At 43.3% G+C, this 27,269-nt stretch overlaps 1 protein-coding gene across 2 annotated transcripts in view; it reads right to left on the bottom strand.

Moving 5' to 3' along the window:
- Window positions 1-480: 480 nt before the first annotated feature.
- The window catches only part of prcp (prolylcarboxypeptidase (angiotensinase C)), a 47,737-nt gene continuing 20,948 nt past the window's right edge, over window positions 481-27,269 (bottom strand). For both annotated transcript variants that reach the window (XM_045704146.1, XM_045704147.1), the window contains 4 exons: window positions 27,027-27,196; window positions 22,464-22,634; window positions 9,142-9,329; window positions 481-2,245 (listed from right to left, as the gene is read on the bottom strand). In XM_045704146.1, the coding sequence (XP_045560102.1) occupies window positions 2,032-2,245; window positions 9,142-9,329; window positions 22,464-22,634; window positions 27,027-27,196 (743 nt within the window). In that variant the 3' untranslated portion in view covers window positions 481-2,031. The remainder of the gene's footprint in view (window positions 2,246-9,141; window positions 9,330-22,463; window positions 22,635-27,026; window positions 27,197-27,269) is intronic.

Here is a 27,269-nt window from a genome sequence, read left to right as displayed (position 1 = left end):
ACGCTCAGTGACGGGGAACGCTCAGCGTGACGGGGAACGACGGGGAACGCTCAGCGTGACGGGGAACGCTCAGCGTGACGGGGAACGCTCAGCGTGACGGGGAACGCTCAGCGTGACGGGGAACGCTCAGAGTCACGGGGAACGCTCAGCGTGACGGGGAACGCTCAGTGTGACGGGGAACGCTCAGTGTGACGGGGAACGACGGGGAACGCTCAGAGTGACGGGGAACGACGGGGAACGCTCAGCGTGACGGGGAACGCTCAGAATGACGGGGAACGCTCAGCGAGACGGGATGAATATATAGATTATAGAAGTAGCCCTCTGATGTTTCAGCACGTCTACACATGAATAATTGTTACGCCAATGACTCGTCCATCAAATATCCATATCTTTCGAATGTTCAATGTAGTACACACATGATTTATTTAGCGAGTATTCCGTTCGTGAGTTTAGAGTTGCCAAAGATAGACAGAAACAGCATCAAAGTAAAATTGCTTTTAATCTGGGCACAACACATGGCAATAGCAGTAAGACATTAAAGGGATATTGATTAACAGCCATAGCCATTAAAGTCAATGAATCATGGTAACACTACATTGAGAGACACTGCTGGGTCCAGCCCTTCTGCTGCCATTGTTGTTAAATATGGGTCAATTCCTGGACCAAATACAACTCATGCCGTAGTATAAAAACTGTAAACTACAAGTGAATGTTATCAATTGTTTGTTTGAAAAACCTTTAGAATCACTGACTAATGCTAATTCTAGTTTAACAGAAATGGTAAATTACAAAGAATTGTAAACACTTAACGAGAGTTGTTAAATAAATATTTTCTGTACTAATTATCCAATAAACACAAGTGTTGTTCTGATATACAGTTTGTGTAAGCTATCAAACTTCAATTAAACACAATTCATAAATACTGTAACTGAATCTGGTGTTATGTGAAAATGTCTTTAATTTTCAAATTAAAGAAAATATTTCTTTAGTTTTAAATTTGATATTCTAGCCCTTTCTGACACTCGTAAAAAAAAAAAGACTTTGTCATGAAACAGAAAACACTGTAACCAATCATTGGAATCAATACATCAACATTGAAATAGCTACTTAACTAAACCTGATTATTGGTGCAAGTAGTTCTTCCTTAAACTCATCACATCTGAAAACAATATTCCACTGAAAATACATCAGTACATTCTGGTGGTAGAGTATTATATGGCATCCTATTCCCTACATAGTGAACTCCTTTTAAAAAAGAGGGTCCATAGGGGCCTCTGGTCAAAAGTAGTGCACTATATAGGGAATAGGGTAACTTTTGGGATGCAAACATTGGCTTAGTTTCAACGTCCACACTAGCATATCACTTAGAATACACATTCAATACATTGCTCCCTTTTTAGTAGTATGCTAGAGTGGGCATTGCAACAAAGCCACATGTTATATGCTCTGGTCTTTTAGCTTCAGGTAGTTTGAGAGGCTGGGGCTGCATCTCGTGCCCTACTTCTGACCAGAGTCCTAGGGGTCCTGGATAAAAGTAGTGCACTATATAGGGAATAGGGTGAAATTTCAGGCCGACCCTGGGTGTTTAAGTTCAGAGTGATTTAGTCTGGCAGTTTTAGTTCTGTTTGATTTAGCAATTGTAGTTCAGAGTGATTTAACCTGGGAGTTGTAGTTCAGAGTGACTTAGCATGAGAGTTGTAGTTCAGAGTGATTTCGCTTGGTAGTTGTAGTTCAGAATGATTTAGCCTGGTAGTTGTAGTTCAGAGTGATTTTGCCTGGCAGTTGTAGTTCAGAGTGATTTAACCTGGGAGTTGTAATCCAGAGTGATATAGCTGGGTAGTTGTAGTTTAGAGTGATTTAACCTGGGAGTTGTAGTTCAGAGTGATTTAGCTTGGTAGTTGTAGTTCAGAGTGATTTAACCTGGGAGTTGTAGTTCAGAGTGACTTAGCATGAGAGTTGTAGTTCAGAGTGATTTAACCTGGGAGTTGTAATCCAGAGTGATTTAGCTTGGTAGTTGTTGTTCAGAGTGATTTAACCTGGTATTTGTAGTTTCCTGGCCTGTGTGATCCACAGTTTGAAGTATTTCACCTCCAGGACGCGGGCTGAGAGAACGGTGTGAGGGTCATACTCGTTGTTGTAGCGTAGGTCCAGGTGGTGAGCTCCGTCAGGTATCACTATGGCAACCAACGAGTCCGAGATGTTTCGGGTCACCCCGCCACTTGACCACGGGTCCAGTCCACCGTTACTGTAAGAGTTTAGAGGAGAGGGATCAATCAATCACATTATATTACCTTTTTTTAAGGAAGGAGGATCAAAAGGTGAAGCAGGTGAAGCAGAGAAAGTTAACATAGAATAACATCAAATGGATTAACCTCTATTTAAGCAATAAGGCACAAGAGGCAGTGCTGAATCATGAATACAGTCACAGGTAAGAGGCAGTGCTGCAGCATGAATACAGTCACAGGTAAGAGGCAGTGCTGAATCATGAATACAGTCACAGGTAAGAGACAGTGCTGTATCGTGAATACAGTCACAGGTAAGAGACAGTGCTGTATCGTGAATACAGTCACAGGTAAGAGGCAGTGCTGCAGCATGAATACAGTCACAGGTAAGAGGCAGTGCTGCATCGTGAATACAGTCACAGGTAAGAGGCAGTGCTGAATCGTGAATACAGTCACAGGTAAGAGGCAGTGCTGCAGCATGAATACAGTCACAGGTAAGAGGCAGTGCTGCAGCATGAATACAGTCACAGGTAAGAGGCAGTGCTGCAGCATGAATACAGTCACAGGTAAGAGGCAGTGCTGCAGCATGAATACAGTCACAGGTAAGAGGCAGTGCTGTATCGTGAATACAGTCACAGGTAAGAGGCAGTGCTGAATCGTGAATACAGTCACAGGTAAGAGGCAGTGCTGAATCGTGAATACAGTCACAGGTAAGAGGCAGTGCTGCAGCATGAATACAGTCACAGGTAAGAGGCAGTGCTGAATCGTGAATACAGTCACAGGTAAGAGGCAGTGCTGCAGCATGAATACAGTCACAGGTAAGAGGCAGTGCTGCAGCATGAATACAGTCACAGGTAAGAGGCAGTGCTGTATCGTGAATACAGTCACAGGTAAGAGGCAGTGCTGTATCGTGAATACAGTCACAGGTAAGAGGCAGTGCTGCAGCGTGAATACAGTCACAGGTAAGAGGCAGTGCTGCAGCATGAATACAGTCACAGGTAAGAGGCAGTGCTGCAGCGTGAATACAGTCACAGGTAAGAGGCAGTGCTGAATCGTGAATACAGTCACAGGTAAGAGGCAGTGCTGCAGCATGAATACAGTCACAGGTAAGAGGCAGTGTATTCATGATACAGCAGTCACAGGAAAATGCCGTTCTTCGACCCGACGTGATAGCCTTAAACGTTCGGCCCGACGTGTGCCTAAAACTGTTGCCAACATATTAAAATAACAATAAATTTGATATTTTAATTTAAAAGTTATTTTGATAAGTAAATTCATACAATGTAATTCTTCCACCAGAAGATATAGTCTGGACAAAACTCTGGTTGTTAGTTATTTTGGTCATGTTGCTACAGATGCCTGCCAGTCATTCATTATGTTAAAATAGTTGCTATGCAAAAGGCTTGGTCGTCGGTTCTAAACAAAATGGTCGCTATTCAGGCTGGATAACGTTCTAGTCACCTGCTAGCTAGCTCAGCTAACTCAGCTAGCTCAGCTAACTCAGCTAACTCAGCTAGCTCAGCTAACTCAGCTAGCTCAGCTAACTCAGCTAGCTCAGCTAACTCAGCTAGCTCAGCTAACTCAGTCACGTCAAACATTGAACCTGGAATTACAGGACACTAGTGCAATTTCCTTTCTTTGAGCCTTTTTTTCTATTGCATTTACTTGGATATGTCCGCGATAATGACGATGATGTGTGATTTCGACTGGCTCGGAAAAAGTTGTCGTGTCTGGGGAACCATTCATTCTATGTATGGTACGGATATCGATAATTCAAAAGTTAAACATTGTTTCCCGAGGTCAGACAGGCAGACAGTGAGGCTTATATTAACCCCCGCTGTACCAGACTAAATGCTAGGCTTAAATTAACTCCCCCTGTACCAGACTAAATGATAGGCTTAAATCAACCCCCGCTGTAACAAACTAAATGATAGACTGGAAGCCTGGGGAAATAATGTGTGAGTTGAGATAAATACAAGAGATAGTAAAAACCACAGACAGCAACATACTGTAGATTCGTTAAATCAAACTCAACCAAAACAATGGAATTGCCATGGAAACGCATTGGGGGGAAAGATACTGTGGGGGAATGATACCGAATCTCCTTATTGCCCCCCCCCCCCACCCCAGCCAAATTAGCCTATAATTAGAATATTGTGTATATGTATATTTCACATTATGTTGAGGTAAAAATCTGAGTATAATGTTTGTATGGATGTCAACCCCAACACATTTATGTCATCGTCACAAATCAACTGTATTACAGTTCAAAAACGACTTTGACTACCAACACTGATTTCTGTATGCTAGCTATGCTAACCAGCTTACACGAATGGGAGATAGCATTTAGCAGCCACTTCCCCTGTATATAGTATCGCTATTGTTATTTCACTGCTGCTCTTTAATTACTTGTTACTTTTATCTCTTATTCTTATTTTTTTTTTACTCCATTGTTGGTTAAAGGCTTGTAGGTAAGCATTTCACTGTAAGCTCTACACCTGTTGCATTCAGCGCATGTGACTAATACAATTTGATTTGATTTGATTCGAAACCTGAAAAGGGATGTTATGCAGCAAATACAGTTGAAGTCGGAAGTTTACATACACCTTAGCCAAATACATTTAAACTCAGTTTCACAATTCCTGACATTTAATCCTAGTAAGAATTCCCTGTCTTAGGTCAGTTAGGATCACCACTTTATTATAAGAATGTGAAATGTCAGAATAATAGTAGAGAGAATTATTTATTTCAGCTTTTATTTCTTTCATCACATTCCCAGTGGGTCAGAAGTTTTCATACACTCAATTAGTATTTGGTAGCATTGCCTTTAAATTGTTTAACTTGGGTCAAACGTTTCGGGTAGCCTTCCACAAGCTTCCCACAATAAGTTGGGCGGATTTTGGCCCATTCCTCCTGACAGAGCTGGTGTAACTGAGTCAGGTTTGTATGCCTCCTTGCTCACACACACTTTTTCAGTTCTGCCCACAAATTTTCTATGGGATTGAGGTCAGGCCTTTGTGATGGCCACTCCAATACCTTGACTTTGTTGTCCTTAAGCCATTTTGCCACAACTTTGGAAGTATGCTTGGGGTCATTGTCCATTTGGAAGACCCATTTGCGACCAAGCTTTAACTTCCTGACTGATGTCTTGAGATGTTTCTTCAATATATCCACATAATTGTCCCCTCTCATGATGCCATCTAGTTTGTGAAGTGCCCCAGTCCTCCTGCAGCAAAGCACCCCCACAACATGATGCTGCCACCCTCGTGCTTCACGGTTGGGATGGTGTTCTTCGGCTTGCAAGCCTCCCCCTTTTTCCTCCAAACATAACGATGGTCATTATGACCAAACAGTTCTATTTTTGTTTCATCAGACCAGAGGACATTTCTCCAAAAAGTAAGATTTTTGTCCCCATGTGCAGTTGCAAACCGTAGTCTGGCTTTTTATGGCGGTTTTGGAGCAGTGGCTTCTTCCTTGCTGACGGGCTTTTCAGGTTATGTCGATATAGGACTCGTTTTACTGTGGATATAGATCATTTTGTACCTGTTTCCTCCAGCATCTTCACAAGGTCCTTTGCTGTTGTTCTGGGATTGATTTGCACTTTTCGCACCAAAGTACGTTCATCTCTAGGAGACAGAACGTGTCTCCTTCCTGAGCGGTATGACGGCTGTTTGGTCCCATCGTGTTTATACTTGCGTACTATTGTTTGTACAGATGAACGTGGTACCTTCAGGCGTTTGGAAATTGCTCCCAAGGATAAACCAGACTTGTGGAGTTCTACAATTTTTTTCTGATATCGTGGCTGATTTCTTTTGATTTTCCCATGATGTCAATCAAAGAGGCACTGAGTTTGAAGGCAGGCCTTGAAATACATCCACAGGTACACCTCCAAATGACTCAAATGATGTCAATTAGCTTGTCAGAAGCTTCTAAAGCCATGACATCATTTTCTGGAATTTTCCAAGCTGTTTAAAGGCAGTCAACTTAGTGTATGTAAACTTCTGACCCACTGGAATTGTGATACAGTGAATTATAAGTGAAATAATCAGTCTGTAAACAATTGTTGGAAAAATTACTTGTGTCATGCACAAAGTAGATGTCCTAACTGACTTGACAAAACTATAGTTTGTTAACAAGAAATTTGTGGAGTGGTTGAAAAACAAGTTTTAATGACTCCAACCAAAGTGTATGTAAACTTCCGACTTCAACTGTATATCCAAATCGGACTTCAGTAACCATATTGTGGGCCTGTTACACTACACAAATCATGTAGCATTTGACGAATATCCACTTTGTTAGATCAGATTTGTTGAATGTGAGCCAATCTGGTCAACGGAACGTCTGGTCAACGGAACGTCTGGGTCAACGGAACGTCTGGGTCAACGGAACGTCTGGTCAACGGAACGTCTGGGTCAACGGAACGTCTGGGTCAACGGAACGTCTGGTCAACGGAACGTCTGGGTCAACGGAACGTCTGGGTCAACACGGAACGTCTGGGTCAACACGGAACGTCTGGGTCAACACGGAACGTCTGGGTCAACACGGAACGTCTGGGTCAACACGGAACGTCTGGGTCAACGGAACGTCTGGTCAACGGAACGTCTGGTCAACGGAACGTCTGGGTCAACGGAACGTCTGGGTCAATGGAACGTCGCGTTCCACTGACTCCTTTATCACATCTATGACCATGATATTCTTATGGAGGCGCAGTGATCATTTTCAGATGGAAACTGTCTGCAGGCATAGTGTGCCTGTAACGGCCAAAACAGCACGGCTTGGAATGCTGCTTGTCCAATCAGCATCCTGGATCCAGAGAACAGCAGGGTATTATTTAAGATGGCTGAACCTCTATTGGGTAACAGTGTATTATTTAAGATGGCTGAACCTTTATTGGGTAATAGTGTATTAATTAAGATGGCTGAAGCTCTATTGGGTAACAGTGTATTATTTAAGATGGCTGAACCTTTATTGGGTAACAGTGTATTAATTAAGATGGCTGAACCTCTATTGAGTAACTGTCACGGTTGTCGTTGGAAATGGAGGACCAAAACGCAGCAGGTATGTGTATGCTCATCTTGCTTTTTAATAAATACAAAATGAACACCAAAATAACAAAGAACGAACGATCAACAAAAAACAGTCTGGTAAGGCACAAGGCTATACACAGAATAATCACCCACAAATAACAAACACACCCTCATATATGGGACTCTCAATCAAAGGCAGATAGACAACACCTGCCTTCAACTGAGAGTCCCAACCCCAACTAACCAAACATAGAAACAGACATACTAGACAAAATCATAGAATACCTGAAAACCAAACAGTGCCCAAAACCCCCGGAATACTTAAACCAAATGCCCCTTCAACAAAACACACCACCCCGAACCACATAAAACGAATACCCTCTGCCACGCCCTGACCAAACTACAATACCAATTAACCTTATACTGGTCAGGATGTGACAGTAACAGTGTATTATTTAAGATGGCTGAACCTCTATTGGGTAACAGTGTATTATTTAAGATGGCTGAACCTCTGGGTAACAGTGTATTAATTAAGATGGCTGAACCTCTGGGTAACAGTGTGTTAATTAAGATGGCTGAACCTCTATTGGGTAACAGTGTATTATTTAAGATGGCTGAACCTCTATTGGATAACAGTGTATTATTTAAGATGGCTGAACCTCTGGGTAACAGTGGTATTATTTAAGATGGCTGAACCTCTGGGTAACAGTGTATTATTTAAGATGGCTGAACCTCTGGGTAACAGTGTATTATTTAAGATGGCTGAACCTCTATTGGGTAACAGTGTATTATTTAAGATGGCTGAACCTCTATTGGGTAACAGTGTATTAATGAAGATGGCTGAACCTCTATTGGGTAACAGTGTATTATTTAAGATGGCTGAACCTCTATTGGGTAACAGTGTATTATTTAAGATGGCTGAACCTCTATTGGGTAACAGTGTATTAATGAAGATGGCTGAACCTCTATTGGGTAACAGTGTATTATTTAAGATGGCTGAACCTCTATTGGGTAACAGTGTATTATTTAAGATGGCTGAACCTCTGGGTAACAGTGTATTATTTAAGATGGCTGAACTTCTATTGGGTAACAGTGTATTATTTAAGATGGCTGAACCTCTATTGGGTAACAGTGTATTATTTAAGATGGCTGAACCTCTATTGGGTAACAGTGTATTAATGAAGATGGCTGAACCTCTATTGGGTAACAGTGTATTATTTAAGATGGCTGAACCTCTGGGTAACAGTGTATTATTTAAGATGGCTGAACCTCTATTGGGTAACAGTGTATTATTTAAGATGGCTGAACCTCTATTGGGTAACAGTGTATTATTTAAGATGGCTGAACCTCTGGGTAACAGTGTATTATTTAAGATGGCTGAACCTCTATTGGGTAACAGTGTATTATTTAAGATGGCTGAACCTCTATTGGGTAACAGTGTATTATTTAAGATGGCTGAACCTCTATTGGGTAACAGTGTATTATTTAAGATGGCTGAACCTCTGGGTAACAGTGTATTATTTAAGATGGCTGAACCTCTATTGGGTAACAGTGTATTATTTAAGATGGCTGAACCTCTATTGGGTAACAGTGTATTATTTAAGATGGCTGAACCTCTGGGTAACAGTGTATTATTTATGATGGCTGAACCTCTATTGGGTAACAGTGTATTAATTAAGATGGCTGAACCTCTGGGTAACAGTGTATTATTTAAGCTATAAGACATGAGAACCTGTTAATTATGGTAAATAACACATGGCGAGGGCTGTACTTAGCCATGGTCCAAGTTAGATTGACGTGTCCGGGAACAATTCCAGTCGCAATCTCTAGTTACACGGTCACAGGTAAATCTTCTGTCCCTCACTCAGTAAAATCAGCAGCTGTTAGTTTACCTGAAGATGATGTTACTGTGAGAAGCGATGTCCAGTCCTCCGTAAACGGTGTCTGCCCAGTCAGGCCGTGGACGCACCCCGAACAGGGAGTGACACTCATCTGAGAAGGCCTGGAAGTTCCAGTCCTGGGGCTCAAACATGTCCTGCACCCCGTCAGTGCAGAGCGGCATCACCATCTCTGTACACGCCTGAGGGAGGGAGAGGGGGAAAGGAGCAGTTAAGGACTGAAACCAAGGTGACCTACTGCTCTTCAGACATCGAAACATTTTACTGTAGAGACTAACAGGGTCCCCACAAATAAAGAGGACCAGACTAGAGAGTCCATACAGAGGACCAGACTAACAGGGTCCCCACAAATAAAGAGGACCAGACTAACTGGGTCCATAAAGAGGACCAGACTAGAGAGTCCATACAGAGGACCAGACTAACAGGGTCCCCACAAATAAAGAGGACCAGACTAACAGGGTCCCCACAAATAAAGAGGACCAGACTAACAGGGTCCCCACAAATAAAGAGGACCAGACTAACAGGGTCCCCACAAATAAAGAGGACCAGACTAACTGGGTCCCCACAAATAAAGAGGACCAGACTAGAGAGTCCATACAGAGGACCAGACTAACTGGGTCCATACAGAGGACCAGACTAACTGGGTCCATACAGAGGACCAGACTAACTGGGTCCCCACACATAAAGAGGACCAGACTAACTGGGTCCATACAGAGGACCAGACTAACTGGGTCCATACAGAGGACCAGACTAACTGGGTCCATACAGAGGACCAGACTAACTGGGTCCATACAGAGGACCAGACTAACTGGGTCCATACAGAGGACCAGACTAACTGGGTCCATATAGAGGACCAGACTAGAGAGTCCATACAGAGGACCAGACTAACTGGGTCCATACAGAGGACCAGACTAACTGGGTCCATATAGAGGACCAGACTAACTGGGTCCATATAGAGGCCCAGACTAACTGGGTCCATATAGAGGCCCAGACTAACTGGGTCCATATAGAGGACCAGACTAGAGAGTCCATACAGAGGACCAGACTAACTGGGTCCATACAGAGGACCAGACTAACTGGGTCCATACAGAGGACCAGACTAACAGGGTCCCCACAAATAAAGAGGACCAGACTAGAGAGTCCATACAGAGGACCAGACTAACTGGGTCCATATAGAGGACCAGACTAACAGGGTCCCCACAAATAAAGAGGACCAGACTAGAGAGTCCATACAGAGGACCAGACTAACTGGGTCCATACAGAGGACCAGACTAACTGGGTCCATACAGAGGACCAGACTAACTGGGTCCATACAGAGGACCAGACTAACTGGGTCCATACAGAGGACCAGACTAACTGGGTCCATACAGAGGACCAGACTAGAGAGTCCATACAGAGGACCAGACTAACTGGGTCCATATAGAGGACCAGACTAGAGAGTCCATACAGAGGACCAGACTAACTGGGTCCATATAGAGGACCAGACTAACTGGGTCCATATAGAGGACCAGACTAACTGGGTCCATATAGAGGACCAGACTAACTGGGTCCATATAGAGGACCAGACTAGAGAGTCCATACAGAGGACCAGACTAACTGGGTCCATATAGAGGACCAGACTAACTGGGTCCATATAGAGGACCAGACTAGAGAGTCCATACAGAGGACCAGACTAACTGGGTCCATATAGAGGACCAGACTAACTGGGTCCATAGAGAGGACCAGACTAACAGGGTCCATATAGAGGACCAGACTAACTGGGTCCATACAGAGGACCAGACTAGAGAGTCCATACAGAGGACCAGACTAACTGGGTCCATACAGAGGACCAGACTAACTGGGTCCATACAGAGGACCAGACTAACTGGGTCCATACAGAGGACCAGACTAACTGGGTCCATATAGAGGACCAGACTAACTGGGTCCATACAGAGGACCAGACTAACTGGGTCCATACAGAGGACCAGACTAACTGGGTCCATATAGAGGACCAGACTAACTGGGTCCATACAGAGGACCAGACTAACTGGGTCCATACAGAGGACCAGACTAACTGGGTCCATAGAGAGGACCAGACTAACTGGGTCCATATAGAGGACCAGACTAACTGGGTCCATACAGAGGACCAGACTAGAAAGTCCATACAGAGGACCAGACTAACAGGGTCCATATAGAGGACCAGACTAACTGGGTCCATACAGAGGACCAGACTAACTGGGTCCATACAGAGGACCAGACTAACTGGGTCCATACAGAGGACCAGACTAACTGGGTCCATATAGAGGACCAGACTAGATGAGTCCATACAGAGGACCAGACTAACTGGGTCCATACAGAGGACCAGACTAACTGGGTCCATATAGAGGACCAGACTAGAGAGTCCATACAGAGGACCAGACTAACTGGGTCCATATAGAGGACCAGACTAACTGGGTCCATACAGAGGCCCAGACTAACTGGGTCCATATAGAGGCCCAGACTAACTGGGTCCATACAGAGGACCAGACTAGAGGGTCCTCACAAATACATTCCTTGATCTGGAAGACCCTGAAGAGAAATATGCATCTGAAATGGAACTACTATTCTCTATTCCAGAGGCAGGGAACTACTATTCTCTATTCCAGAGGTAGGGAACTACTATTCTCTATTCCAGAGGTAGGGAACTATCTATTCCAGAGGTAGGGAACTACTATCTATTCCAGGGGTAGGGAACTACTATTCTCTATTCCAGAGGTAGGGAACTACTATTCCAGAGGTAGGGAACTACTATTCTCTATTCCAGAGGTAGGGAACTACTATTCCAGAGGTAGGGAACTACTATTCTCTATTCCAGAGGCAGGGAACTACTATTCTCTATTCCAGAGGTAGGGAACTACTATTCTCTATTCCAGAGGTAGGGAACTACTATTCTCTATTCCAGAGGTAGGGAACTACTATTCTCTATTCCAGAGGTAGGGAACTACTATTCTCTATTCCAGGGGTAGGGAACTACTATTCTCTATTCCAGAGGTAGGGAACTACTATTCTCTATTCCAGAGGTAGGGAACTACTATTCTCTATTCCAGAGGTAGGGAACTACTATTCTCTATTCCAGGGGTAGGGAACTACTATTCTCTATTCCAGGGGTAGGGAACTACTATTCTCTATTCCAGAGGTAGGGAACTACTATTCTCTATTCCAGAGGTAGGGAACTACTATTCTCTATTCCAGAGGTAGGGAACTACTATTCTCTATTCCAGGGGTAGGGAACTACTATTCTCTATTCCAGGGGTAGGGAACTACTATTCTCTATTCCAGAGGTAGGGAACTACTATTCCAGGGGTAGGGAACTACTATTCCAGAGGTAGGGAACTACTATTCTCTATTCCAGAGGCAGGGAACTACTATTCTCTATTCCAGAGGTAGGGAACTACTATTCTCTATTCCAGAGGTAGGGAACTACTATTCCAGAGGTAGGGAACTACTATTCTCTATTCCAGAGGTAGGGAACTACTATTCTCTATTCCAGAGGTAGGGAACTACTATTCTCTATTCCAGAGGTAGGGAACTACTATTCTCTATTCCAGAGGTAGGGAACTACTATTCTCTATTCCAGGGGTAGGGAACTACTATTCTCTATTCCAGAGGTAGGGAACTACTATTCTCTATTCCAGAGGTAGGGAACTACTATTCCAGAGGTAGGGAACTACTATTCTCTATTCCAGGGGTAGGGAACTACTATTCCAGAGGTAGGGAACTACTATTCTCTATTCCAGAGGTAGGGAACTACTATTCTCTATTCCAGAGGTAGGGGAACTACTATTCTCTATTCCAGAGGTAGGGAACTAATACTATTCCAGAGGTAGGGAACTAATATTCTCTATTCCAGAGGTAGGGAACTACTATTCTCTATTCCAGGGGTAGGGAACTACTATTCTCTATTCCAGAGGTAGGGAACTACTATTCTCTATTCCAGAGGCAGGGAACTAATATTCTCTATTCCAGGGGTAGGGAACTACTATTCTCTATTCCAGAGGTAGGGAACTACTATTCTCTATTCCAGAGGTAGGGAACTTCTATTCTCTATTCCAGAGGTAGGGAACTAATATTCTCTATTCCAGAGGTAGGGAACTACTATTCTCTATTCCAGGGGTAGGGAACTACTATTCTCTATTCCAGAGGTAGGGAACTACTATTCTCTATTCCAGAGGTAGGGAACTACTATTCTCTATTCCAGAGGTAGGGAACTACTATTCTCTATTCCAGAGGTAGGGAACTACTATTCTCTATTCCAGAGGTAGGGAACTACTATTCTCTATTCCAGGGGTAGGGAACTACTATTCTCTATTCCAGAGGTAGGGAACTACTATTCCAGAGGTAGGGAACTACTATTCCAGAGGTAGGGAACTACTATTCTCTATTCCAGAGGTAGGGAACTACTATTCCAGAGGTAGGGAACTACTATTCTCTATTCCAGAGGTAGGGAACTACTATTCTCTATTCCAGAGGTAGGGAACTACTATTCTCTATTCCAGAGGTAGGGAACTACTATTCTCTATTCCAGAGGTAGGGAACTACTATTCTCTATTCCAGAGGTAGGGAACTACTATTCTCTATTCCAGGGGTAGGGAACTACTATTCTCTATTCCAGAGGTAGGGAACTACTATTCTCTATTCCAGAGGTAGGGAACTACTATTCTCTATTCCAGGGGTAGGGAACTACTATTCTCTATTCCAGAGGTAGGGAACTACTATTCTCTATTCCAGAGGTAGGGAACTACTATTCTCTATTCCAGAGGCAGGGAACTACTATTCCAGAGGTAGGGAACTACTATTCTCTATTCCAGAGGTAGGGAACTACTATTCTCTATTCCAGAGGCAGGGAACTACTATTCCAGAGGTAGGGAACTACTATTCTCTATTCCAGAGGTAGGGAACTACTATTCTCTATTCCAGAGGCAGGGAACTACTATTCTCTATTCCAGAGGTAGGGAACTACTATTCTCTATTCCAGAGGTAGGGAACTACTATTCTCTATTCCAGAGGTAGGGAACTACTATTCTCTATTCCAGGGGTAGGGAACTACTATTCTCTATTCCAGAGGTAGGGAACTACTATTCCAGAGGTAGGGAACTACTATTCTCTATTCCAGAGGTAGGGAACTACTATTCCAGAGGTAGGGAACTACTATTCTCTATTCCAGAGGTAGGGAACTACTATTCCAGAGGTAGGGAACTACTATTCTCTATTCCAGAGGTAGGGAACTACTATTCTCTATTCCAGAGGTAGGGAACTACTATTCTCTATTCCAGAGGTAGGGAACTACTATTCTCTATTCCAGAGGTAGGGAACTAATATTCTCTATTCCAGAGGTAGGGAACTACTATTCTCTATTCCAGAGGTAGGGAACTACTATTCTCTATTCCAGGGGTAGGGAACTACTATTCTCTATTCCAGAGGTAGGGAACTACTATTCCAGAGGTAGGGAACTACTATTCTCTATTCCAGAGGTAGGGAACTACTATTCTCTATTCCAGGGGTAGGGAACTACTATTCTCTATTCCAGAGGTAGGGAACTACTATTCTCTATTCCAGAGGTAGGGAACTACTATTCCAGAGGTAGGGAACTACTATTCTCTATTCCAGAGGTAGGGAACTACTATTCTCTATTCCAGAGGTAGGGAACTACTATTCTCTATTCCAGAGGTAGGGAACTACATTTCTATTCCAGAGGTAGGGAACTACTATTCTCTATTCCAGAGGTAGGGAACTACTATTCTCTATTCCAGAGGTAGGGAACTACTATTCTCTATTCCAGAGGTAGGGAACTACTATTCTCTATTCCAGAGGTAGGGAACTACTATTCTCTATTCCAGAGGTAGGGAACTACTATTCTCTATTCCAGAGGTAGGGAACTACTATTCTCTATTCCAGAGGCAGGGAACTACTATTCTCTATTCCAGAGGCAGGGAACTACTATTCTCTATTCCAGAGGTAGGGAACTACTATTCTCTATTCCAGAGGTAGGGAACTACTATTCTCTATTCCAGAGGTAGGGAACTAATATTCTCTATTCCAGAGGTAGGGAACTACTATTCTCTATTCCAGGGGTAGGGAACTACTATTCTCTATTCCAGAGGCAGGGAACTACTATTCTCTATTCCAGAGGTAGGGAACTACTATTCCAGAGGTAGGGAACTACTATTCTCTATTCCAGGGGTAGGGAACTACTATTCTCTATTCCAGAGGTAGGGAACTACTATTCCAGAGGTAGGGAACTACTATTCTCTATTCCAGAGGTAGGGAACTACTATTCTCTATTCCAGAGGTAGGGAACTACTATTCTCTATTCCAGAGGTAGGGAACTACTATTCTCTATTCCAGAGGTAGGGAACTACTATTCTCTATTCCAGAGGTAGGGAACTACTATTCTCTATTCCAGAGGTAGGGAACTACTATTCTCTATTCCAGAGGCAGGGAACTACTATTCTCTATTCCAGAGGCAGGGAACTACTATTCTCTATTCCAGAGGTAGGGAACTACTATTCCAGAGGTAGGGAACTACTATTCTCTATTCCAGAGGCAGGGAACTACTATTCTCTATTCCAGAGGCAGGGAACTACTATTCTCTATTCCAGAGGCAGGGAACTACTATTCTCTATTCCAGAGGTAGGGAACTACTATTCTCTATTCCAGAGGTAGGGAACTACTATTCTCTATTCCAGAGGTAGGGAACTACTATTCTCTATTCCAGAGGTAGGGAACTACTATTCTCTATTCCAGAGGTAGGGAACTACTATTCCAGAGGTAGGGAACTACTATTCTCTATTCCAGAGGTAGGGAACTACTATTCCAGAGGTAGGGAACTACTATTCTCTATTCCAGAGGTAGGGAACTACTATTCTCTATTCCAGAGGTAGGGAACTACTATTCTCTATTCCAGAGGTAGGGAACTACTATTCTCTATTCCAGAGGTAGGGAACTACTATTCTCTATTCCAGAGGTAGGGAACTACTATTCCAGAGGTAGGGAACTACTATTCTCTATTCCAGAGGCAGGGAACTACTATTCTCTATTCCAGAGGCAGGGAACTACTATTCTCTATTCCAGAGGTAGGGAACTACTATTCCAGAGGTAGGGAACTACTATTCTCTATTCCAGGGGTAGGGAACTACTATTCTCTATTCCAGAGGCAGGGAACTACTATTCTCTATTCCAGAGGTAGGGAACTACTATTCCAGAGGTAGGGAACTACTATTCTCTATTCCAGAGGTAGGGAACTACTATTCTCTATTCCAGAGGTAGGGAACTACTATTCTCTATTCCAGAGGTAGGGAACTACTATTCTCTATTCCAGAGGTAGGAAACTACTATTCTCTATTCCAGAGGTAGGGAACTACTATTCTCTATTCCAGAGGTAGGGAACTACTATTCCAGAGGCAGGGAACTACTATTCTCTATTCCAGAGGTAGGGAACTACTATTCTCTATTCCAGAGGTAGGGAACTACTATTCCAGAGGTAGGGAACTACTATTCTCTATTCCAGAGGTAGGGAACTACTATTCCAGAGGTAGGGAACTACTATTCCAGAGGTAGGGAACTACTATTCTCTATTCCAGAGGTAGGGAACTACTATTCCAGAGGTAGGGAACTACTATTCTCTATTCCAGAGGTAGGGAACTACTATTCTCTATTCCAGAGGCAGGGAACTACTATTCTCTATTCCAGAGGTAGGGAACTACTATTCCAGAGGTAGGGAACTACTATTCTCTATTCCAGAGGTAGGGAACTACTATTCTCTATTCCAGAGGTAGGGAACTACTATTCTCTATTCCAGAGGTAGGGAACTACTATTCTCTATTCCAGAGGTAGGGAACTACTATTCTCTATTCCAGAGGTAGGGAACTACTATTCTCTATTCCAGAGGTAGGGAACTACTATTCTCTATTCCAGAGGTAGGGAACTACTATTCTCTATTCCAGAGGTAGGGAACTACTATTCTCTATTCCAGAGGTAGGGAACTACTATTCCAGAGGTAGGGAACTACTATTCCAGAGGTAGGGAACTACTATTCTCTATTCCAGAGGTAGGGAACTACTATTCCAGAGGTAGGGAACTACTATTCTCTATTCCAGAGGTAGGGAACTACTATTCCAGAGGTAGGGAACTACTATTCTCTATTCCAGAGGTAGGGAACTACTATTCTCTATTCCAGAGGCAGGGAACTACTATTCCAGAGGTAGGGAACTACTATTCTCTATTCCAGAGGTAGGGAACTACTATTCTCTATTCCAGAGGTAGGGAACTACTATTCTCTATTCCAGAGGTAGGGAACTACTATTCTCTATTCCAGAGGTAGGGAACTACTATTCTCTATTCCAGAGGTAGGGAACTAATATTCTCTATTCCAGAGGCAGGGAACTACTATTCTCTATTCCAGAGGTAGGGAACTACTATTCTCTATTCCAGAGGTAGGGAACTACTATTCCAGAGGCAGGGAACTACTATTCCAGAGGTAGGGAACTACTATTCCAGAGGTAGGGAACTACTATTCTCTATTCCAGAGGTAGGGAACTACTATTCTCTATTCCAGAGGTAGGGAACTACTATTCTCTATTCCAGAGGTAGGGAACTACTATTCCAGAGGTAGGGAACTACTATTCTCTATTCCAGGGGTAGGGAACTACTATTCTCTATTCCAGAGGTAGGGAACTACTATTCCAGGGGTAGGGAACTACTATTCTCTATTCCAGAGGTAGAGAACTACTATTCCAGAGGTAGGGAACTACTATTCTCTATTCCAGAGGTAGGGAACTACTATTCTCTATTCCAGAGGTAGGGAACTACTATTCTCTATTCCAGGGGTAGGGAACTACTATTCTCTATTCCAGAGGTAGGGAACTACTATTCTCTATTCCAGGGGTAGGGAACTACTATTCTCTATTCCAGAGGTAGGGAACTACTATTCTCTATTCCAGAGGTAGGGAACTACTATTCTCTATTCCAGAGGTAGGGAACTACTATTCTCTATTCCAGAGGTAGGGAACTAATATTCTCTATTCCAGGGGTAGGGAACTACTATTCTCTATTCCAGAGGTAGGGAACTACTATTCTCTATTCCAGAGGTAGGGAACTACTATTCTCTATTCCAGAGGTAGGGAACTACTATTCCAGAGGTAGGGAACTACTATTCTCTATTCCAGAGGTAGGGAACTACTATTCCAGAGGTAGGGAACTACTATTCTCTATTCCAGAGGTAGGGAACTACTATTCTCTATTCCAGAGGCAGGGAACTACTATTCTCTATTCCAGAGGTAGGGAACTACTATTCTCTATTCCAGAGGTAGGGAACTACTATTCTCTATTCCAGAGGTAGGGAACTACTATTCTCTATTCCAGAGGCAGGGAACTACTATTCTCTATTCCAGAGGTAGGGAACTAATATTCTCTATTCCAGAGGCAGGGAACTACTATTCTCTATTCCAGAGGTAGGGAACTACTATTCTCTATTCCAGAGGTAGGGGAACTACTATTCTCTATTCCAGAGGTAGGGAACTACTATTCTCTATTCCAGAGGTAGGGAACTACTATTCTCTATTCCAGAGGTAGGGAACTACTATTCTCTATTCCAGAGGTAGGGAACTACTATTCTCTATTCCAGAGGTAGGGAACTACTATTCTCTATTCCAGAGGTAGGGAACTACTATTCTCTATTCCAGAGGCAGGGAACTACTATTCTCTATTCCAGAGGTAGGGAACTAATATTCTCTATTCCAGAGGCAGGGAACTACTATTCTCTATTCCAGAGGTAGGGAACTACTATTCTCTATTCCAGAGGTAGGGAACTACTATTCTCTATTCCAGAGGTAGGGAACTACTATTCTCTATTCCAGAGGTAGGGAACTACTATTCTCTATTCCAGAGGTAGGGAACTACTATTCCAGAGGTAGGGAACTACTATTCTCTATTCCAGGGGTAGGGAACTACTATTCTCTATTCCAGAGGTAGGGAACTACTATTCTCTATTCCAGAGGTAGGGAACTACTATTCTCTATTCCAGAGGTAGGGAACTACTATTCTCTATTCCAGAGGTAGGGAACTACTATTCTCTATTCCAGAGGTAGGGAACTACTATTCTCTATTCCAGAGGTAGGGAACTACTATTCTCTATTCCAGAGGTAGGGAACTACTATTCTCTATTCCAGAGGTAGGGAACTACTATTCTCTATTCCAGGGGTAGGGAACTACTATTCTCTATTCCAGAGGTAGGGAACTAATATTCTCTATTCCAGAGGTAGGGAACTACTATTCTCTATTCCAGAGGTAGGGAACTACTATTCTCTATTCCAGAGGTAGGGAACTACTATTCTCTATTCCAGAGGTAGGGAACTACTATTCTCTATTCCAGAGGTAGGGAACTACTATTCTCTATTCCAGAGGTAGGGAACTACTATTCTCTATTCCAGAGGTAGGGAACTACTATTCCAGAGGTAGGGAACTACTATTCTCTATTCCAGAGGTAGGGAACTACTATTCTCTATTCCAGAGGCAGGGAACTAATATTCTCTATTCCAGGGGTAGGGAACTACTATTCTCTATTCCAGAGGTAGGGAACTACTATTCTCTATTCCAGAGGTAGGGAACTACTATTCTCTATTCCAGAGGTAGGGAACTAATATTCTCTATTCCAGAGGCAGGGAACTAATATTCTCTATTCCAGAGGTAGGGAACTACTATTCTCTATTCCAGAGGTAGGGAACTAATATTCTCTATTCCAGAGGCAGGGAACTAATATTCTCTATTCCAGGGGTAGGGAACTACATTCAGCCTCGGGACGAGTTTGGTTGGAGCAGATAGTCGGGGGACGGGGGGGACATAAATATAATAATTTTGAACACTGTAAATTGACCACAACTAAGCCAAAAAATATATTGTACGGTTACATACACACAATAATGAGATTATTGTGGATAGTCAGATTAATATAATAGTTTGGTTTAAACGTTTACACGCTTTGCAAGAAGAACAATTTCTCTACTGATCCTGTTTCCATGGACACATCTGAAATCAGGCCACCTGATCCTGTTTCCATGGACACATCTGAAATCAGGCCACCTGATCCTGTTTCCATGGACACATCTGAAATCAGGCCACCTGATCCTGTTTCCATGGACACATCTGAAATCAGGCCACCTGATCCTGTTTCCATGGACACATCTGAAATCAGGCCACCTGATCCTGTTTCCATGGACACATCTGAAATCAGGCCACCTGATCCTGTTTCCATGGACACATCTGAAATCAGGCCACCTGATCCTGTTTCCATGGACACATCTGAAATCAGGCCACCTGATCCTGTTTCCATGGACACATCTGAAATCAGGCCACCTGATCCTGTTTCCATGGACACATCTGAAATCAAGCTACCTGATCCTGTTAACATGGACAGTGCCTGATGGGACTCTGATAAATGCAGAAAATAACCAATCAAAATCAACGTTCCACCACAGCGACCATCTTATTTTTGGGAAGTATATTTTATTCTGAGTTTGGACAGTTTGTCACTTCACTCCCGCAAAAGAAGGAAGCTCCTGCTGCTCGTGCTAGCACATTAAATACACCGCCGTGACTCTGATTAAATACACCGCTGTGACTCTGATGATTAAATACACCGCCGTGACTCTGATTAAACACACCGCTGTGACTCTGATGATTAAACACACCGCTGTGACTCTGATTAAACACACCGCTGTGACTCTGATTAAATACACCGCTGTGACCCTGATTAAATACACCGCTGTGACTCTGATGATTAAATACACCGCTGTGACTCTGATTAAATACACCGCCGTGACTCTGATTAAATACACCGCTGTGACTCTGATTAAATACACCGCCGTGACTCTGATGATTAAATACACCGCTGTGACTCTGATTAAATACACCGCCGTGACTCTGATTAAATACACCGCTGTGACTCTGATTAAATACACCGCCGTGACTCTGATGATTAAATACACCGCCGTGACTCTGATGATTAAATACACCGCCGTGACTCTGATTAAACACACCGCTGTGACTCTGATGATTAAATACACCGCCGTGACTCTGATTAAACACACCGCTGTGACCCTGATGATTAAATACACCGCCGTGACTCTGATTAAACACACCGCTGTGACTCTGATGATTAAATACACCGCCGTGACTCTGATGATTAAATACACCGCCGTGACTCTGATTAAATACACCGCCGTGACCCTGATTAAATACACCGCTGTGACTCTGATGATTAAATACACCGCCGTGACTCTGATGATTAAATACACCGCCGTGACTCTGATTAAATACACCGCCGTGACTCTGATTAAATACACCGCTGTGACTCTGATTAAATACACCGCTGTGACCCTGATTAAATACACCGCTGTGACCCTGATTAAATACACCGCTGTGACTCTGATTAAATACACCGCCGTGACTCTGATGATTAAATACACCGCTGTGACCCTGATTAAATACACCGCCGTGACTCTGATGATTAAATACACCGCCGTGACTCTGATGATTAAATACACCGCTGTGACTCTGATTAAATACACCGCCGTGACCCTGATGATTAAATAAACCGCTGTGACCCTGATTAAATAAACCGCCGTGACTCTGATTAAATACACCGCCGTGACTCTGATTAAATACACCGCTGTGACTCTGATGATTAAATAAACCGCCGTGACTCTGATTAAATACACCGCTGTGACTCTGATTAAATACACCGCTGTGACCCTGATTAAATACACCGCCGTGACTCTGATGATTAAATACACCGCTGTGACCCTGATTAAATAAACCGCCGTGACTCTGATTAAATACACCGCTGTGACCCTGATTAAATACACCGCTGTGACCCTGATGATTAAATACACCGCCGTGACTCTGATGATTAAATACACCGCCGTGACTCTGATTAAACACACCGCCGTGACTCTGATTAAATACACCTCCATGACTCTGATGATTAAATACACATTAAATATACACAGCATTACCTTTGACCAGAGCCCTATTCCCTAATTAGAGCACGACCTTTGACCAGAGCCCTATTCCTTAATTAGCGCACAACCTTTGACCAGAGCCCTATTCCCTAATTAGAGCACGACCTTTGACCAGAGCCCTATTCCCTAATTAGAGCACGACCTTTGACCAGAGCCCTATTCCCTAATTAGCGCACGACCTTTGACCAGAGCCCTATTCCCTAATTAGCGCACTACTTTTGAACAGAGCTCTATATAGGGAATAGGGTGCCATTTTAGAAACAGCCTGTGAGTTTGTGTTACCTGGTAGTACCAGCCGATGAAGCCCAGGTTCCCTGTAGCCGTAGAGGAGGTGTTGAGACAGGGACAGTTTCCTGTGTAGTTGTAGTAGACTCTAGCAGCTTCGGAGATACCCCCTAACAACTGGTAGTCTGACACAACGCTGGGGTCAAAACCAAGGTGCTTGCACACCACCTGGGAACAAAACAAGAAAAGATGTAGAGGAATTAAAAAATATATTTAAAAAAGTAGGCAGAAATGACAATTATTGTCTCAGTATACTAAATACAGGATATTTTTGGTCAGTGTTCGTCACGAGGCACAAAGATGGAACAATTACTAATGAATTAATACATGTCTAACAATGGCAGAGTGAAAATACTTTACCCGCTAATTAAATAGTAATACTAGGTAATAAGTAAGAGTTTTTTTTTTTTTTAGGTATCTCTCTCTCTCTCTCTCTCTCTCTCTCTCTCTCTCTCTCTCTCTCTCTCTCTCTCTCTCTCTCTCTCTCTCTCTCTCTCTCTCTCTCTCTCTCTCTCTCTCTCTCTCTCTCTCTCTCTCTCTCTCTCTCTCTCTCTCTCTCTCTCTCTCTCTCTCTCTCGTCTCAGAGCTGTTCACCGGTTGATTTCACTATAAAAAAAATGTAGTGTCTAATTTACATATGAAATTGAGTGGAATGGAACTAAAGGCTTAACTTGAATGTATAGCTCTGCGCTTTGCAAAGAGAGAAGACATATTTCATTTAGCCATGCATGAGGATGTTAAAGGATTTAACGACCTAGCTATGGTTCCCCCCCCCCCCCCTCCGCCCCAATCTCACCCTACCAGGACAACTTCTCAACTTTATAAAAGTGACTGTTTCATCTATAGTGACGATTAGTGCAGTTGAGATACATTTTTTTTTTTTTTCCCCCTTCATCGTTCGTGGGGTTTGCTTTCAGACATAGTTACTGTATTGGTAGTTGTCATGGTAGCAGCAGAGTTTGCTGCCTGTCCTGTTCTGTCGCTGTTTTTTGTTCTTGTCAGTCTTTGTAAGGCTGCTGGAGAGACTGGAGAGACTGTGGCTGCTTGTTAGGACATTGGACTGGAGTTCTGGCAGAATGGAGGCTGTTACTGAGGCTTTTGTCTACAGGCGGGCTAGGGAGGAGGAGGAGGAGGAGGAGGAGGTTGAGGAGGAAGGGGGAGGATGTCGATGGATATATGAGAAGGAGGGGTAGAGCAACAGGCATGTCTGAACCACAGATTTATACCATGAAAAAAAAACGAAAAAAAAAACTCCTGCAATTGGTCTAAAGCATCTCCTCTCTACTTTTCAGATAGGATTAGTCTCCTACATTCATCTTTGCCAACAGATTTCCCCCCCTTTAAGCCCTCAATACTCCCTTCCCACAGTCACTCACATAATCACATTAGCTTTGTCATTAAAAAAGCTCACTGGCTAAACCGCTTAAACCACCCATAGGGCAGGCATACATTACAGGCACTGAGCCACAACGGCTTCAAATGTCCATTTAGCTTCTCCGTGTCTGCTAACCTGCTGCACCACTAGGGGATTTAGGATTTATATATATATATCGATGAGGACCGCAAATGTTTATTTAAAAAAAAAAAAAAAATTAAGTTGCACTGAAAGTGATATATTTATATATGTTATAGGATGATTGGAGCACCCCAGGAGGGAGAGCAAGCACTATCAGGGTTTAGGGTTTAGGGTTCAGGGTTTAGGGTTCAGGGTTTAGGGTTTAGGGTTTAGGATTCAGGGTTCAGGGTTTAGGGTTTAGGGTTCAGGGTTTAGGGTTTAGGGTTAATGTGTGCCTTGGTTGGTGACGTGCCGTGTCAGGGGAGCTGGTACAAAGAATGATGGGTCACATTCCTTCAGCCTTCCATAACGAACCGCCCTTGCTGTCTCTGCCTGGCCGGTTCCCCCTCTCTCCACTGGGATTCTCTGCCTCTACCCCTATTACAGGGGCTGAGTCACTGGCTTACTGGTGTTCTTCCATGCCGTCCATGGGAGGGGTGCGTCACTTGAGTGGGTTGAGTCACTGACGTGGTCTTCCTGTCTGGGTTGGCGCCCCCCCTTGGGTTGTGCCGTGGCGGAGATCTTTGTGGGCTATACTCGGCCTTGTCTCAGGATGGTAAGTTGGTGGTTGAAGATATCCCTCTAGGGGTGTGGGGGCTGTGCTTTGGCAAAGTGGGTGGGGTTATATCCTGCCTGTCTGGCCCTGTCTGGGGGTATCATCGGATGGGGCCACAGTGTCTCAGCCTCCAGTTTTTATGCTGCAGTAGTTTATGTGTCGGGGGGCTAGGGTCAGTCTGTTATATCTGGAGTATTTCTCCTGTCTTATCCGGTGTCCTGTGTGAATTTAAGTATGCTCTCTTTCGATCTTTCTCTCTTTCTGTCTCTCTCTCGGAGGACCTGAGCCCTAGGACCATGCCTCAGGACTACCTGGCATGATGACTCCTTGCTGTCCCCAGTCCACCTGGATGTGCTGCTGCTTCAGTTTCAACTGTTCTGCCTGCGGCTATGGAACCCTGACCCAGGTATCACTGAGTCCTTCAGCCTTCTATAACAGTCTCTATAATACAGGGATCACTGAGTCCTTCAGCCTTCTATAACAGTCTCTATAATACAGGGATCACTGAGTCCTTCAGCCTTCTACAACAGTCTCTACAGTCCAGGGATCACTGAGTCCTTCAGCCTTCTATAACAATCTCTATAATACAGGTAACACTGAGTCCTTCAGCCTTCTATAACAGTCTCTATAATACAGGTATCACTGAGTCATTCAGCCTTCTACAACAGTCTCTACAGTCCAGGGATCACTGAGTCCTTCAGCCTTCTATAATAGCATCTATAATACAGGTATCACTGAGTCATTCAGCCTTCTACAACAGTCTCTACAGTCCAGGGATCACTGAGTCCTTCAGCCTCCTATAATAGCATCTATAGTACAGGTATCACTGAGTCCTTCAGCCTTCTATAACAGTCTCTATAATACAGGGATCACTGAGTCCTTCAGCCTTCTATAACAGTCTCTATAATACAGGGATCACTGAGTCCTTCAGCCTTCTATAATAGCATCTATAATACAGGTATCACTGAGTCCTTCAGCCTTCTATAACAGTCTCTATAATACAGGTATCACTGAGTCCTTCAGCCTTCTATAACAGTCTCTACAGTCTAGGGATCACTGAGTCCTTCAGCCTTCTATATTAGCATCTATAGTACAGGGACCTTCTTTAACAGTCTCTATAATACAGGGATCACTGAGTCATTCAGCCTTCTATAATAGCATCTATAGTACAGGGACCTTCTTTAACACCCTACATTTTTTCTTGAGTGGATGGTCAGGGGGCCGGAACATAATTTCAAATAATTAATATATTTTCCATAATCAAAAATATTATATATCCAGCTGTTTTAAAGCTGGTGTACAAAACCTGAAAGTAAAAGAGGCAAAAACAAAACTTAAGAACGGGAAGCATAGAAATAGCGCACATAGAACGTATCTTCCGCTTCTTAAACTTGCTTTCAAATGACAATGGCAGATCTATAACTCACATTTCTATGTGAATTTGGACGGCTCGCCCAAAAAGTGACATATTGCAGCTTTAAGAGTTAAAAAGTATACAGCTGATATCATCAAGTTACATAGTACTGTTGCCATGTCAGACAAACAGGGTTTAGTGGAGCAGAAAACGCTACAGATGCACTTCTGAGGCCTACTGTGTAAAATGTCTCTCTCTCTCTCTCTCTCTCTCTCTCTCTCTCCTCTCTCCTCTCTCCTCTCTCTCCTCTCTCTCTCCTCTCTCTCTCTCTCTCTCCTCTCTCTTTCGGTATCTCTGTCTCCCTCTATCTCTCTCTCAATTCAATTCAAGGGGCTTTATTGTCATGGGGAAACATATGTTAACATTGCCAGAGCAAGTGAAATAGATAATAAACAAAAGTGAAATAAACAATAAAAATGAACAGCAAATATTACACTCACAGAAGTTCCAAAAGAATAAAGACATTACAAATGTCATATTATGTCTATTTACAGTGTTGTAACGATGTAAAAATGGTTAAAGTACAAAACGGAAAATAAATTATCTCTGTCTGTCTGTCTGTCTGTCTGTCTGTCTGTCTGTCTGTCTGTCTGTCTGTCTGTCTGTCTGTCTGTGCAGTTGAAAAGTTGTAGCTGCTGTTCTGAAGAGAAAAGCCACCTCACAACCCCACAGGAAATATACAAGTCCCAAATGGCACCATGTTCCCTATGTACAGTCGTACAGGGTACAGTCAAATGGCACCATGTCCCCTATGTACAGTCGTGGCCAAAAGTTTTGAGAATGACAAAAATATACATTTTCAAAGTCTGCTGCCTCAGTTTGTATGATGGTAATTTGCATATACTCCAGAATGTTATGAAGAGTGATCAGATGAATTGCAATGTCCCTCTTTGCCATGCAAATGAACTGAATCCCCCCCCCCCCCCAAAAAAACAAACATTTCCACTGCATTTCAGCCCTGCCACAAAAGGAGTCAGCCCTGCCACATTATTATGAAAGGTATACAAAATTGTATATATATATATATATATGTACCTGTATTGGCCAGCGTGGGAGAGGTTGGAGGAAATTAGCTTCGTAAGGATAGTCAACCATGGCCAGATTCACCCAGGTCTCTTGGAGCCAGGCCTTAAAACCATCCAAGTCCGTCTTCTTGAGCGGGGAACATAAGCTAAACTCACCAGACAGCCACTGGAGGCCATCATCTGTACAGAGATGAGGAAAATAGTCCTCATGAGTTAAAACTATGCTTTAAACTAGCTTTGAAAAAAAAAAGGC

Source organism: Salmo salar, chromosome ssa20 (genome assembly GCF_905237065.1).
Source record: "Salmo salar chromosome ssa20, Ssal_v3.1, whole genome shotgun sequence".
In the NCBI taxonomy this organism is placed as follows: domain Eukaryota; kingdom Metazoa; phylum Chordata; class Actinopteri; order Salmoniformes; family Salmonidae; genus Salmo; species Salmo salar.
The sequence above is the reverse complement of the archived record's forward strand: the minus strand, read 5'-3'. Positions and strand labels throughout refer to the sequence as shown.